Raw genomic sequence first — 15,245 nt, 5'->3', positions numbered from 1 at the left:
TCATCTATTCAAGGAATAATTATTTTAGGAACAAGTAATAGGTTTATTCCATGCTGAAAAAAAGAAGAAAGAGAACACAACGTTTCGGCCGTGGAGCCTTCTTCAGGTGTGAGAGAGACAGGGCAGTAGGCAAAGGTAAAGTAGCGGGAGAACAAAGGTTGGGAGGGAGGAGGAGTGAATGGCAGGAGCAGGGGACAGAAAGAGAGGCCAATCAAGAGGTGTGAAGTCAGAATGGGTGGAGAGAGGTGTGAAATGAAACTTCCAATGAATGGAGAAAATTTAAAAGAACAGTAGTCTGTCGTTAAGGGAAGGGAGAATGTGTGATCCTAGCTGCAGAATAATTTTAGTTTCGGTGGTCTTTCTGATGTATGAGCTCGGAAAACCGTCTTTGAGAACACAGACGGAGAGATTAGAGTGGTCGTGGCCGTCAGAGGTGAAATGAGAAACAATGGGCTTGGAGAGATCTTTAATCTTCACAGCCCTGACGTGTTCTCTGAAGCGGTCTCCGAGTCTCCTTAATTATTTTAGTGCCATTGAAGGCTCAGGATTTGACAATAATGAAGAACTACTACTTCTACACTTTACCTTAAAGAACTTTTTGCTAATTAATAAACCGTTTGAGACCCCACTGACCACATTTCCCCTAGGTATACCCTTTTCCACTGAGAAAATACACTACAAAATAGTCCAAACCCTACACAGAGAATAATCAGAAAACTAGTTTTTAATTTAGAAATCATACATGTTGTGGAACCAATTTCAAGGAGCCTCAACTGAAAATAACATTTAAAATACAACTATTTCTGGATTTTTATCACGAACATTTTCTTCCGATTGCAGATCTACTTTATTTTAATAGAATCATCAAAATACATTCTGAAAAAAACATAAGTACTATTTACTGCAGATACTGTACACATTTTAATGTAATTTCTCAATGTAACCAAACGTTAGGACACCAGGCTGTGGTTAGAATACCAGCAGACATTTTTAACTTTTATTTTACATGAAATAGAATAACTGGAGGCTGTATAGTACAATCTTTAATGCTCACAAATTTCACCGTTTTAAATTGGACATTGTAAAAGGTGTGAGAACATGCAAATGGCGAAGACAATATTTGGCATAAATTTTTAGTTTCTTACAGGCACTTACAACAAAAAGGGATATAAATTGCCTGTGCATGGTCATCAGCAACTGGTCTGTACACTGAAGTGTGAAGTGAATGCAGCACAGTCATTCTAAACTCTTATAACCGTGCATTTACCTTTCTGAAAATCGCCACTCTTTCCGCACGCGTAAAAAAACTAAAGCAGGTGTATTGTGTATTTAATGGATTTTTGAAATTAAAAAGCAGTCCATGTGATGTTTGAGTTAAACCAGCGAGATGAGACTGGCAACAGTAAAAGCAGATTTTAATACACAGTTTCATCTGGAGGACCCCAAAAAGACTTCAGCCAAATTTAGATTCCTACTATCCTCTTGTAACAGCACTGTTTTCAACATTAATTCTTCAGCTTTGGGGCAAAAAAATAAGTAAAATATGCCTCACTGTATAGAACAAAGTCTTAGGAAAGAATGGTATAAACTGTAAAATAAACACTACATAACTTAGGAGACAGTCTCCAATATAAATCTTTTACACCTTACAGTGAATTAAGAATATGGCACGCAGGGATCTCATATGTCTTTCCCCTTAGCGTGATTCTAAAGGCAGATCCTGAAACCCACATCTAACAAAATGCAAAATATTATTTCTGTTCATATAATCTTATAAATTAACCACCTACATGCATGGGAACGCTCTTCGAAATAAGTATAAACTTGTTTTATTCTTGTTTTAAAGTTTTTTGCATTTGCAAGTGTAATATTTTATTTCAACGAAAGTGGGTAAAATGTGCAGTATAAAAGAAATGGTAGCTTCTGGACGTTCCAGTGTTGTTTTTTTTCTCGTTTCCTTTGTCTTGCGCAGAGACCGTAGTCGCTAGCGGAATGCTTGGTAAGCAGCAGTGTCGGATGGAAAGAAGGCAGCGAGGAGAAGTGGGGTGTTTGGCCGTTCTCTTATCCATTTTTCTTCCAGTCTGCTGCTCTGCCGAAAGTAGAAACCACCAAGTTCGCTTTTCCTTCCACCATGCTTTTCACATCTCGGGCTTCTCTGCAGAAACCGTTGTCCTCTGCTCGGGGGACTCGTAGCGCTGGTGAAAGTTGCGTTTCCTCAGTTTCTCCGGAGCCTTCCTCCACAGAACAATCTCCTGCAGAGAAATCAGGCATGCATGGGCAAGAGTTGGGCAACGGAAAGCAATCACCTGGTACACATGCTTCACTCACTTATTCTATAGCTTTATTGCCAGCAGCTACATCACCCTGCAACTCACACCTTGGTCAGTACCTGGATGGGAGACTCCTGGGAAAGCTAAGGTTGCTGCTGGAAGAGGTGTTAGTGGGGCCAGGAGGGGGCGCTTACTTGTCTGTGTGGGTCCTAATGCCCCAGTATAGTGATGGGGACACTATACTGTAAAAAGGTGCCGTCTTTTGGATGAGATGTAAAACCAAGGTCCTAACTCTCTGTGGTCTTTAAGTCCCAGGGCATTTCATGAAAAGCATAGGCGTGTTACCTCGGCAACCTGCCCAAACATCCCTCTGGCCTTTATCAGTTATGGCCCCCTAATAATCCCCATCTCTGAATTGGCTTCATCACTCTGTTCTCCTCCCCACTGATAGCTGGTGGGTGGTAAGTGCACTGGCGCACTGTCTGCCATCACATCATCCAGGTGAAGCTGCACATTGGTAGTGGTGGATCATTGGTTTTGTACAATGAAAAGATCAAGATGTTGTCTGTATCCATCTCAAGAACTGCTCTACCTGCTGCTTGAAGTATCGCCTGTCCTCTTCGTCCACCAGCACCAGGTTGAGGAAGTACCGAACCGAGAACTTCTTGTTTACATCCCTCATCGTGGGAGTAAGGTCATAGCCAGCCAGGAAGAGCCTGATGGGGATGGACTCCCCTTGACAAAGAATAAACATTAGTTAACAGGGCAGAAGCAGAGCTTAACGAGGCTAAACAGTGAGTAATCTGGGTAAAAAAATAATGGAAACGCCCAAGAGGTGTGTCTATATTGACACCTACTGGAGACAAACTGGAACACAGTGAATGAACCTCGCAGTGAGATTACTGCCCTGCAAGGTTTCTACACCAATTAGAAAATCTCACAAAACAGATGCTGTTCACAGGCTCTATCAAACAAAAGTTACTATACTTTGTTCATATTTTTTTCAAGTAGAAACTGCAATGTTGAAGTAGACAAGACTGAATAAGGAAATTATTTTTATGCTTTTAATTAAGGAGCTGCGTTTCCTCTCTCATTACCTTTAACTGGAGCCCCATCCATGATCTCGTACTTCGCAATTGTCTCTGTCTCTGTAGTTGTACTAGGTCCTGTGGGCAAGGAATTTTTATTAAGCATATATATTTCAGCCTAAAAGGCTACTAAAATAGTTTAGAAAACCTCATTAACTGATTCCTGAATGAGGAAAGGAACCGATTTCAACTCATGGTTTTAAGAAGAATCCTCTCTACAAAGCAAGCAATCACATCCATTTAAGGCGGCTTTTGTCTGAATCGCCACCTCATCCTAATCAGCATTCTTTGACTTCCTTCCTGAGCACTAAATACCAGTTATCGGATCATTTATCTGCACCGACAGCATTACACTGCATTTCAAATCTTCCCATCGCAAATATTTTGATGACTTGCCTGGAGTCCTTCAGGAAGCTGCTTGATGAAACTCCTGGATGTGTACAATAATAGCAATTCAACAAGAACAACAGCCTGAAATAACACTTCTCTGTGACTTTCTTTTTTCAGCACTCTCAACAATCTCTCACCTATCCCAGTGATCTCCTTTTTGATCAGCTGTAGCTCCATGTGCTGGATTTTGATTCTCACTAACAGGAAGTAGATTTTCCCCACAATGACATCCTTCAAGTGGTACCTTAACCAAGAGAGGACTAGTTTAGACTAAAAGTACAACTTACAGAACTCATCACTCATGCAGTTAAGGAAGAAGTAAAGGTTTATTCCATGCTGAAAAGAGAACAAAAACGTTCTTCTTCAGCCTATGCATGCTGACGCAGTTACCTACTTGGACTACTCATGCACTTATTCATGAATGACAGTTACTCATGAGTTCTCCAAGTTAAACCATCGGATTTGTCCTGGGTTCAAAGAAACAAGATTTTTGTTTACTGTCTACAAGGGTAAGTAACAACAAATCTTAACTAATTCAGCGTCATATTTCCCAGGCATCCTCACAAGTGGCTTTTACTCACTAAAAATTCAGTTCTTAAGATGAATCTTGAACCTAATTTCATTCTATAATTCTGCACAGCAACCATACTATGTGCCTGCTAACCATAACCGCATTCGGGTTTGAGCCGGTCCTCTGATCGCGTCTCAAAGTGGAAATCACATCAAACAGCGGTAAATGTGGCATTTCAGGAAAATTCTACCACAAAGCTTGGCAGGCCTTTAAAAAACAGATGTTTGTTAAAGAGTAATAAATCAAAATGTGCTCAAAACTTAAAATGTGACGACTCTTTCCAAGATCTCACTGTGATATTTTGAAGCAGGACTTTCAGGAAAATCGCGATGTACCATTTTAGAACTGAGTGAGGGTTCTACTTACTTTGACTTGTTATATTCAAACTCTATATGGAGACAGTCCTCAATTCCCACTTCCATCTTGATGGAGTTGTTGACGTCAGGATACGTGGCGAGCTGGTGAACAATGAGGTCATACTCCTTCACCAGGTCTGACAGTCTTCTCACAATCGTCACTTTAAGGAAATACCTTAAAAAAAGTAAATGAACTGAGTGGTAATGTTTTGCATGATTGACAACCCCAATTACATCATGGTGCTAAACATGCAAATGCTGCATTCAGCATGTTGCTTCTACTGCATTGCTTATAGCCACAAAAACAAAATGTCTGAAATGAACATAAAAGTGATGTTTGAAAGCAGAGTGACTCTCTGTAAATTTAAAAACATTCCTCTGGCACCAAGCCTTTGCTTCGTTACAAATCCTTCAGAACCGAGTTCAGAATGGGAAACAGGCTCTGCTCAACAGTAAGGCAGTAGAACAATACAGAGGGTGGAGTACAAGTGAAAATTACTTTTGATCTTTACTATTCACCCTCAGACTCTGACAGCTTTACCTCAGCCTGACGTTGGCTCCCATGTAGGACTCGTATGGCTTCTCCACCTGCATGAACTCAAAGTCGTAGCTCCTGTTCTGCGTCAGCTCCCCGGGCAGAGCCAGCTCCTTTACCAGGTTCACAAACTCATGGGTGTTGCTTTTGTCGCTGAACAGCTCTGTGCAGCAAGAGAAAAGCAGGGCCCAGATGTAACACAAGGTTTTACCCAAGAGGCCCAGCTACTTTTCCTTTATTAGAGGAAACTCCAGAACTGAGTCATTCTGCTAACAAAAATGACTGACCAAGTGTGGTAAATACCAAAATATAGTGGAGATGCCTCACATCAATAATACCCTTTATTCAGTGCCATATCCTCACTGCACTCACAGCCCACTCAACTGCAAGAACTTGCGGCGCTAAAACATTGCTGTGGAAGCTCTATGGATAATGAACTGTTGTACTCTTCACATGACAGGCACATGCTTTGCTGAGCTTTTAACTCCACTCGGCTAGAAAAATACAAAAAACATAGAACTGGTGCTTGTCTAGAAAGGAAAATTACAGAAATTAAATGCCCCATACATTCTAAAAAACATACAACTACATTTTCAGAGATATTCTGGATATGCGGCACACTGTCTTGAGGCCCTCCTGGAGAGTCTTTGTATAACAGACAGGATTCACAATGTTTTGACCAGAGTATGAAACTCACTGCTTCTGCATCATGTTGAATAGACTGCCAGTGTAAGCCTATCCTAGCCTGCCTTGTTTTCCTTTGCACAACAGTCATGACAGTAAAGATCAGGGAACACTTTCAGTATATTTCAAAGCTTTTTGTGCTTCACTGCCCTCTTACATTAAAAATGTGATGAAAGCACAATGACTGAATCTTCAATTGCAGTATTTCAGGAGAGTATTTTTTTAACAGGGAACAATAGCAATGCTATTTTTACATTTCAGGGTTAGAAAGAATCGTCTTTGGTGAGTGCAATTCAAACCACAGTGAAAGTAAAATGTACATATTAATGCGGAAAATCCAATCCAATAAAATAGACAAAATTTCCAAGTATGCGCAGCATATTGTGCGATTCTCCTCAGAAGGATGCAACAAAACTTACGTTGATGTGATGCAGCCCTTTTACATTGTAAACAAGCAGGCCTGAAAATACATGTCTTTTAATCCAATAGAAATATTGCTCTCGACTTTTGAGATGGTTTTGCAGACAAATTTTAGTTACTGGTTAACTCTGCATGTTGATCACGTTGGGACATTTCTGTGGTGAAATATCTGTTGCACAACCAGTACTTATTCGCTTGTACATCACAGTACATTAGTCATTACAGTGACTTATGAGCAGGAAGGGCCACATCACATCACAAGTTGTGGGAATTCTTGCTCAAGATCAGTGGTTTGCAACAACATGGCGACTGTACAGTCCTTTCACAAAGTTTAGTATTTTGTCCCCAATTCTGAATTTTCAATACCGTCAATTAATTTATGTTGTTACCAAGATTTATTAACCTGTCTGAGAAATTGGGACCCTTAGTTACCCTTTAAACAAATTCATCTCACTTACTTTTATTACACAGTGTATCAGACCACTTCAGTATCTGTTTTACAGATGCTTCCTTTAGTGGTAATAAAACTGAAAATTAAAATGAATGAGGAAAAAAAATAAAACCCAGTGGCCTTATAACAGCATATCTCACTAACCACTTCGGCCAAACAAGGAATTTTATTTATCAAAGAGCTATGAAGAGAATCGTGATACACTGCCAGCAGTGAGAGATCTCCAAAAATGGTCAAGAGCACTTGAAGTAAGAGAAGAAAATTGTTTCTTGATAGGATTATAAACACTGTTGTCTAAATGCAATACTTCACAAATGGACGAGGCTTTGTATGATTACATACAGTTTGAACCTTAAGGTTTAAGGTTCTTAATACATCCTGTTAAGAAACTCACCTATCTGTCCCACAAATTCAATGCGAATTCCCAGGTGCTCTAACCTCTTCCCAGACTGCTTCACAGTGAGGTTCACCTGGAAACAAGAATGGGAATTGAAGGAAAGAACACTTGAATTTCCTCTCATGATCTTGAGCTGTGTCTCCATTTTACTCAGCCCTGAGGAATCTTTGTTGTTCTTAACACTTCCTATAAAAACTAACATTAGCTACTAGTATCAAATGCACAAGAAGTTGATTTTTTAATTAGGTATACCAATCCCCAATTTTACCATTTTTATGCTAGAAAGCAGCTTATGGATCTGGATGCTTGCCACTTGGTTGTTCTAAGTCTTGACCATGTGCTGCAGGAAAGCGTCTTTAAAATGTGCAGGAATTTTGCACACCACTACAACATTAGAATAATCTACCCCGGGTAGCCCTTCTGAGACTGAATTCCAGCAATTAATGCAAAATCAATATCCATATAAAAACAACTTACCAAGGCTTTTGAAGTAGTGGAACAATTCCACCTACTCTTTCCACATTTTAGTACAACACTTAGAGCAACAAAAGCTGGGCTGGGACAACAGTACCCCTATGGGTGCAGACAGGAGAATATGCCAAACAGAGTCAGGCTAAGTCAAGTCACTTCTAATCCTTCCACCAGTTACAAAGGGCTCTGCGTACACAGCCAGAACAGGTACCAATTCTGAACTGCGGCCTTGTCTCTGGACTTCCTCATTCCAAATGAAAACAGAAGAAAAATCACAGTAAATCCTGCAACTTGAAAAGTTTGAAATGTTGCGGTGATTTCCCGCTGAAAGCCTGAGAGCTCAACAATAACAAGGAAGAGAACAATGCCGGGAACCTGTTCCAACTCATTCGAGAGGATTAATTCAATTTACAGAAAGAGGAGGAAGAGGTGGGGGACTGAAGTCAATTCCAAATGTTGTGTGCAGGAAAATATAACAATTAGGAAAACACCCACACACACTCCCTGCAGAGAATGACCTGACAGAGGCAAAGATCTTTGGGTGTTGTCTAATTTAATCCTGCAATGCACTTAGGATAGTGTAATCCTACAGATCATAAGTGTTAAACAGAAGGACACCAAGACTGTGCACAGTACTGTCCTCAAATATACAGTACATTTGTAACCCTGCATGTATGCACTGCTGGTATAAAAACAATTAGTCAACTTTTCAAGTCAAGTTCCATCAGCACACTTCTGTTACGATTCTGTTTTGAAGCAATTTAAAGAAGAGTTTACAGTCATATTCAAATCTCTTTTTCCCTGCATATTTTGTGTAAAATGTATGGCATTGAGGAAAGAGAAATTATAAACATCTTATCAGAAAGATAAGATGTTTTTATAATGCACAGTAAAGCCGCAATTAACCTGTTAGTGTGTCTGAAGTGAGCTTATCTATCCACTGCCATCAGTGGTATCTTTGCCACCACATTATTCTGATGGAAATAATCATTTCTAGCCCTCAGCATTTAAAGGGAGATATTTGTTTGCAAGGACACTTGCAATATTTTTTAAATATCCCCAGGTGCACAAAACATGTGGATTAATTAACTGTTCTATGCCAGTCTGGATTTCTTTCTAAAGAAGCTAAAACTGGTTTTCCCAATGCAGATGCACCCTTTAGTAACTGAGTATCATTCCAGTATGATGAAAGTCAATGTCCGCAGTTCATAAGCATTTTTTAGTTCCAATCATTTCTTTCCTTTCCCGTACAAATGATGAGAACAATGAAATAAACTGTAAGCTCATTTTTTATACATCTGTGCTTACACAGATGTACTTAGTACATATTGATGTATTTAGTACTCATTCTCCACTACAGTACCTTTACTCTGAAATTCTGGCATATGTAAATAGAAAAGGCAAAACCTAATTGCAATAACCAAAATATAGTTGGAATCAAGCAGTAAAACTTAGAAATGTGTTAATTTTGAACTGGGACTATAATGCATTTCTCACTTTACATTACTTCTCATGGGAAATTTGTGTCCAACCAGCACAATTTCACCTCCCATGAGACTTTTCTAAAACAAGAAATATATGTATAGTGTTCACATCTGACTGAGATCACAATATTATAATGGGAAACGACATTACATCTTTAAAATCATGGGTTTGCTGCCTGAGATTACAAACGTGTTCTGATTAATATGGCTTGAGCTACTTAAGATATTTGACTTAAATATATTAAATATGAACACAAGGCATATGAGGATTATAACGCAATTACCACCATGGTAAAAATTATTCTGGTCTTTTAATATGCTTCTTGCACAATAAGTTTTTGTACAAAATTCAAATAGGTCAATACATTTTGGAATACATCAGTGTCATAATATTAAACAAAAGTGATTAGCCCTATACATTGTTTTAATTGACAATGAAGAGCTGATGAACTTTAATATCCCCCAATACATGTATATACTACTGCAGTCAGTTTTAATTTTTTTACACCAACCTCTGCCCATCTCATCCACTAGACTTGGAGGGTCAAAAGCAAACGAGCCTACCTTTCCCGAAACCGATTCACCGTCATAGAACAGAAAGTGCTTTTCCACTTTGCCATCTTCCATCTTGATCTCCGCCGTCTTCCTCGTGTCAGCATCGTTGAGGACGACATCGATTTCACACACCGGCGCAAACAAACCCCCGAGGAAACTCTGTGACGCAACGGGACAGACAAATCAATAGGGAGAAGAAATGAGGACTGCTATTTCTGGCTACAGCACTGCAAACCCTGGAGACTGTGGAATCGATGCACGCCCAGCCTGGAGCAAGACTCCTGTAGCTAGAGCAACCACCAGTGGACCCACCCTGGATTGCTTCAACCTAATGGAGACTTTCCACCGTTCCAGTCACACCAGCTGCTAATATCATTGCAGACGTCTGCTTTACCTGTTCCTAACTGACCCGAGAAACAACACATTGAGCATTTGATTGGCCTGATTACAGGCTATTTATGGAAAATCTTTTTTTTTCCATTGCCCAGTGGAAATTGCTGGTTAACTGCTCCTTTGGAAGATCTGATTTGTGGAAAATAACCCTCCTCGCATGCTAATGGCTGTACTTTCGGGGACCCGAAGGTGCAGCGTGAATCTGAGAAAGTCAGAATAATAACAGCAGCGGCCCCACGCCTCCAGGGCCTGCTCAATGTTATTCACCGCTGTCTCCCAGATTCTGGGAACACACTTAGAGAAATATTCGGAAAAACGCGGCGCAACGAGAACATTCTGTAAACTGTAAAGACAAATGTGCAGAAGAACACCCAATGACCCTGTTGAAGAATACTCTTATTTGGCAACTTGCTGAAGTAGGTTATCATGGACATGTTTTTGGGGCAGTTCGAAAAAAAATGACACATTCTTGAAGCGAAAGCTGACTGATTGTGATGCTGTGCAGAAACATGCTCACAGGCCACGTGATCTACAGAGACAAATGAAAGCAAATGTGCTCACAAGTGAACAGTGACATCCCACCGTGAATCAGTTCAGAAACAATCTAATCTGATTGTTTTTTGTATAAATGATAAACTAACAATGAAAGCTCACTACCTTCCTGTAAACCAGATTCATCCGTTGAAGAGTGGAAAGTTGTGGAGTAGGGGAAAAGTGAAATCTGCCTCTCTACCCCATTTCCAGGGCAGACTTGCACAAGAGAAAGTGAACACCTGTAACCAAAACTTGTTCTATCCAGACATGTGACATCTAAATGTTGTTGCTGTGCAGATATTTTTATCAATCCAAACCAGAAAATCCTAACTTTCTGAAAAGAAACAAATCATTAATAAATTACAGTCCTTTTGGAGAAACCAAGGAAGTTCAGAAATATGTTTTTTTCTACCACCACTTTTATTTAAAAAATGGGGCAAATGTCTGTGAGCCTTGATAAATGCAGAAATTAATTTTTCCTTTTGTCATATAGTCGTACCGTTTTCATTGTTGAGCCTATTTGAGCCATTTGTAATCCAGGAGCACAGACAGAACTACCCTTATGGAAAATCTGTGAACACAGCTCTTCTATAAAATACCTTACAAACCAGTTTACATTATCGGGTAACCTTTGTAAACACTTTTCAACAGTGAAAACAGAAGACTCGTATGTACAAGGTTATACAGCAGATCATTTTACTCAAGCAGATCTGAATGAATTTGAAAGGTACATCAACAGAGATCTGAACCTATAGCCTTTCCAATCCGGAGCCCTCACCACCACTCCCTAACCTATGCCTAATGATAAGCGAAAAGCGTTTGCTTATTCCAGTTCTCTTCTAGAAACACTTTCACTTAAATATATATTTCGATTAAAAGCGTGTACTGTCTACTACGGCACCAACAGCTTTTCATGACATTCCGTTGAATTATTTCACTTTTTTTTCAGTAAGAAGGCAAAGCCTGGATATTTAGTGTTACGCTCTATATGGGCACTGTCGGGTGTTTTCCTTACACGAGTGCAACTGTAACGCGCTATTGTGAGATAAAGTTTATTTTCAATGTACCACGTTATTGGAACGACGCATATAAAAAACTAACACTAACATTAACACAAACTACAAGGGCACCTTTATTGTCCACGAATGAAGTGGAAAAAGCCAGCCTGGGTCAAAGAATAATTACAGAACACTGAAGACAGAAAACGTAACTTATCGTTTCACAGAAACAAAAAAAAACACCTTAGTATTGACTTGGCAGTAAACACGAACACAGTACACGAGGCACGGAAGAGTGGAAAAATATTTGATAAAGAGTCGAGACAAGATACAACAGCATGCGCTTTGTATTTTGAAGCATAAACCAAACCTACATTACGCTTGCACGTGTCTCAAAAAATGTAAAAAAGCTGGTTATTAAGTGAACCTGTACATTGAACGAGTTGACTGCAATTCACTCGACCTACAGAATCCGACAAGCTGTCCAATTTGGGACAGCAAAAGGGGGCGACTGGTGAAGAAAGTAAACAGGCAAATAAAAATCACCAGGCAGACCGTTTCAGACCCAGAGGTAAAGAAAACACAACCCGTGATGCTTAGGCGTTTCTTTTTTCCATTCTAACAAGATACGAAAGAAATAAGGATCCCGGAGACAGCGGCGCTGGCAATTAATCGAGACGTGTTTCTGACAGCGCCGCCGCAACACAGGCCTCCCGAGCTCCGTCCCTCCTACTAATCCAGCCCCAGGACTCCCCCGGGCCTCCTGCACTTTCTCCCACACTGTGCGGTCAAAACGAGATCGCTGCTACTACAAAAGCTGGGGGAAAAAACTAAGGACATGTTATGACTTAAATCGGTGCACGGTGTTTTCCACGCCGGTACCATTATATTGCACTTCGCAATCCATTCGGTTTCACTCAAACTCACCATTTCAGCCCGTTTCCACACAGTGTATTTCTCTAACTCTGATCCCTAAGAAATCCTCCCTAAACTCCTGCTCTCCTCGGTCATGTGACCCCCCTGTAGCAGAACTCGGTGTCCTGAGTCATATGACCTCCTTCCAGAGCTCTCGCTGCTGCAATTGGCAATTTCTGTGTGAACAAGATGCAAGCGTCCGCGTTCGATAGTGCAAAACTAACGTAACGAAATAAACCAAAAACAGTAGCGAAGAAACTGATTTTTTTATCCACGCTAGTGGACGTCTTCAGCTTTGTTTTTAAGAAAATGTAAATCTTGAAACCAGCTAACACTGCATGGACGCTTTGGAGACATACTTTTAACTTCACTCAGAACAAAAATTTCGCTCTGTACGCGACTAACTAATCTCTAATGTACATTAGCATTCTATCAAATAAAATAAAATAAAATAAAAGTTTATTTATCAAATGCACAACAATACAGCATGCAGCAGTAGTATGCTGGCAATTTATTTATTTTTTCTACGAAGAAGGTTACATAATAATACATAATAGTACTATAGAAATTGAATAAGATAAACTCAGACAAAACTCAATATGAATAGAGCTGGTATGTGTCCATGGTGTATGCAATACCCTGGAGAACGGTCCTTGAGAATGGACCTGGCTTTCTTAAGACATCTAGCTGAGTAGATATCCTGGATGTTTGGTAGCTCACAGCTGGTAATAAACTGCGTTGACTTCATCACCCTCTGCAGTACTTTGCGATCCTGGGCAGAGCAGTTCCCATACCAGGCAGTGATGCAACCAGTCAGGATGCTCTCAGTAGTGCACCTGTGGAAGTTGGCCTGGATATGTGATGGCATGCCGAACTTCTTTAGCCTGCGGAGAAAGAATAGGCGCTGCCGTGAGGTTTTGACCACGATGTTGGTGTGGTGGGTCCAGCTTATGTCCTCCATGATGTTAACTCCCAGGAACTTAAAACTGCTGATGCTCTCCACGGCAGTCCCATTGATGTAAATAGGTGTGTGATCTCCTCCCTGGTGTTTCCTATAGTCCACAATCATCTCCTTAGTCTTACTGATGTTCAGAGAGAGGTTGTTCTCCTGGCACCATGCTGCCAGGGTTTCAACCTCCTCCCTGTACGCAGACTCTTCACCATCTGTGATCAGGCCGATGGCTGTTGTATCGTCCGCAAACTTAATGATGGAGTTTGAGTTATGCCTGGCGACACAATCATGGGTGAATAAGGAGTAGAGAACAGGGCTAAGCACACAGCCTTGGGGGGCTCCAGTGTTTAGAGTCAGGGTAGAGGACATGTTGGTGCCCACCTTCACCACCTGCGGACGTTCCGTCAAGAAGTCCAGGATCCAATTACAGAGGGAAGTGTTCAGTCCCAGGTCCTGGAGCTTAATGACAAGCTTTGAGGGCACTATGGTATTGAATGCTGAGCTGTAATCAACAAACAGCTTTCTCACATATGTTCCTTTCTTATCCAGGTGTGAGAGGGCAGTATGGAGGGCAGTGGCAATAGCATCTTCTGTTGACCTGTTCTGGCGATACACAAATTGCAGTGGGTCTAGGGTGTCAATCATTGAGGAGGTGATGTATACTTTGACCAATTGCTCAAAGCACTTCATAACTGATGTGAGTGCAAAGGGGCGGTAGTCATTCAGCCAGCTGACTCTGAGTTTCTTAGGAGCGGTAGTCATTCAGGCTGCTGACTCTGGGTTTCTTAGGATTTCTTCCATGGAGCTGAATATAAATAGGACTGGCTTAATCGGTTATATTTTTCAGTTTTGCAACTGATTATTTATTGAAACTTTATTAGGTGTTTAACCTGTCTTAAAAATTAGCTGATCAAAAAATACCTGTAACGTGGGGTGTAAGTGTTATTATAATGAATGCGGCTGGTGTTGCGTGTAAAAGGAGATCCCGCATTGATCGCTAGTTATCAAAACACAAACCTACTTATTAACTTTCATCAATTATAAAATAATATAAAATATGATGATGTATCCTCTATTATCACGGTTGTTATTACATTTTCTCTTATTACCATTGTTACTAATAATCCAGATAATGTTAAAATGAAGTCTTTACCACGACATACAGTACACGTAAATCACTGAAGAACTTATTTTAACTTCCTGAAAATATCTTTAAACACTAGATGGGGCTCTTATTCTTCGTGTTTTTTGTGTCACAAAAGCTGGAGTAGAGCAGTCTGACTTGTATCGCGAAGCAATGGCGTTGTTTGACAAGACCTTATTCTTTATTTTTTCTTTTGTAAAAATAAAAATAGTTTGTATTAAAAGAAAATATTCTACTATTCCACTTTCAAGTATAAGAAAAGCGTATAATTATGGTGTTATAAAACTGTAAACAATACCATGTTAATTGTCTAGAATGTCTACAACACAATTGGCTATTTTGTCTTTATAAAGTAGCGCTAAACTGTTATTTATATGTGAAAGACTTTTCATTCTACAAATATACTACCACTCTGTTACTAAAAGACTTTATTTATTAAACTCGCCTTCATGATTTAAAAAATACAGACAGAACTTAACTTATTAACCCTAATCAACATGTTTTTTACGGCTTTGGGCTTTGCTCCGAGTGAGCTCAGACCTCAGCAGTGTGTCAATCATACGTTTTTAGAGTGTAATGATAATTTTAGGCTAAGCATGAACTATCGTACTCTTTAGGCTGACTGCAAACAATTGCT

At 40.0% G+C, this 15,245-nt stretch overlaps 1 protein-coding gene across 1 annotated transcript; it reads right to left on the bottom strand.

The window, feature by feature from the left end:
- Positions 1 to 706: 706 nt before the first annotated feature.
- vps26a (VPS26, retromer complex component A) lies at positions 707 to 12,634 on the bottom strand. The gene is made up of 9 exons (XM_015347038.2): positions 12,525 to 12,634; positions 9,682 to 9,831; positions 7,160 to 7,235; positions 5,217 to 5,373; positions 4,686 to 4,850; positions 3,886 to 3,992; positions 3,368 to 3,436; positions 2,863 to 3,005; positions 707 to 2,252 (listed from the first exon to the last, which is right to left on the bottom strand). The coding sequence occupies exons 1-9, from the start codon at positions 12,525 to 12,527 to the stop codon at positions 2,139 to 2,141; spliced, it is 984 nt and encodes a 327-aa protein (XP_015202524.1). The 5' UTR covers positions 12,528 to 12,634; the 3' UTR covers positions 707 to 2,138.
- Positions 12,635 to 15,245: the final 2,611 nt, after the last annotated feature.

The sequence above is a fragment of the Lepisosteus oculatus genome, chromosome 4 (genome assembly GCF_040954835.1).
Source record: "Lepisosteus oculatus isolate fLepOcu1 chromosome 4, fLepOcu1.hap2, whole genome shotgun sequence".
NCBI classification, from domain to species: domain Eukaryota; kingdom Metazoa; phylum Chordata; class Actinopteri; order Semionotiformes; family Lepisosteidae; genus Lepisosteus; species Lepisosteus oculatus.
This window is presented reverse-complemented; position numbering and strand designations above follow the sequence as displayed.

What these genes read in the sequence shown, in the direction of transcription:
- vps26a (XM_015347038.2), bottom strand. An exon ending in TGAATTTGTGGGACAGATAG is followed by an intron (nt 5,374 to 7,159) that starts GTGAGTTTCTTA and finishes CTTGCTGCACAG; the next exon opens with AGCTGTTCAGCGACAAAAGC. An exon ending in GGAGCCAACGTCAGGCTGAG is followed by an intron (nt 4,851 to 5,216) that starts GTAAAGCTGTCA and finishes ACTTTTTTTAAG; the next exon opens with GTATTTCCTTAAAGTGACGA.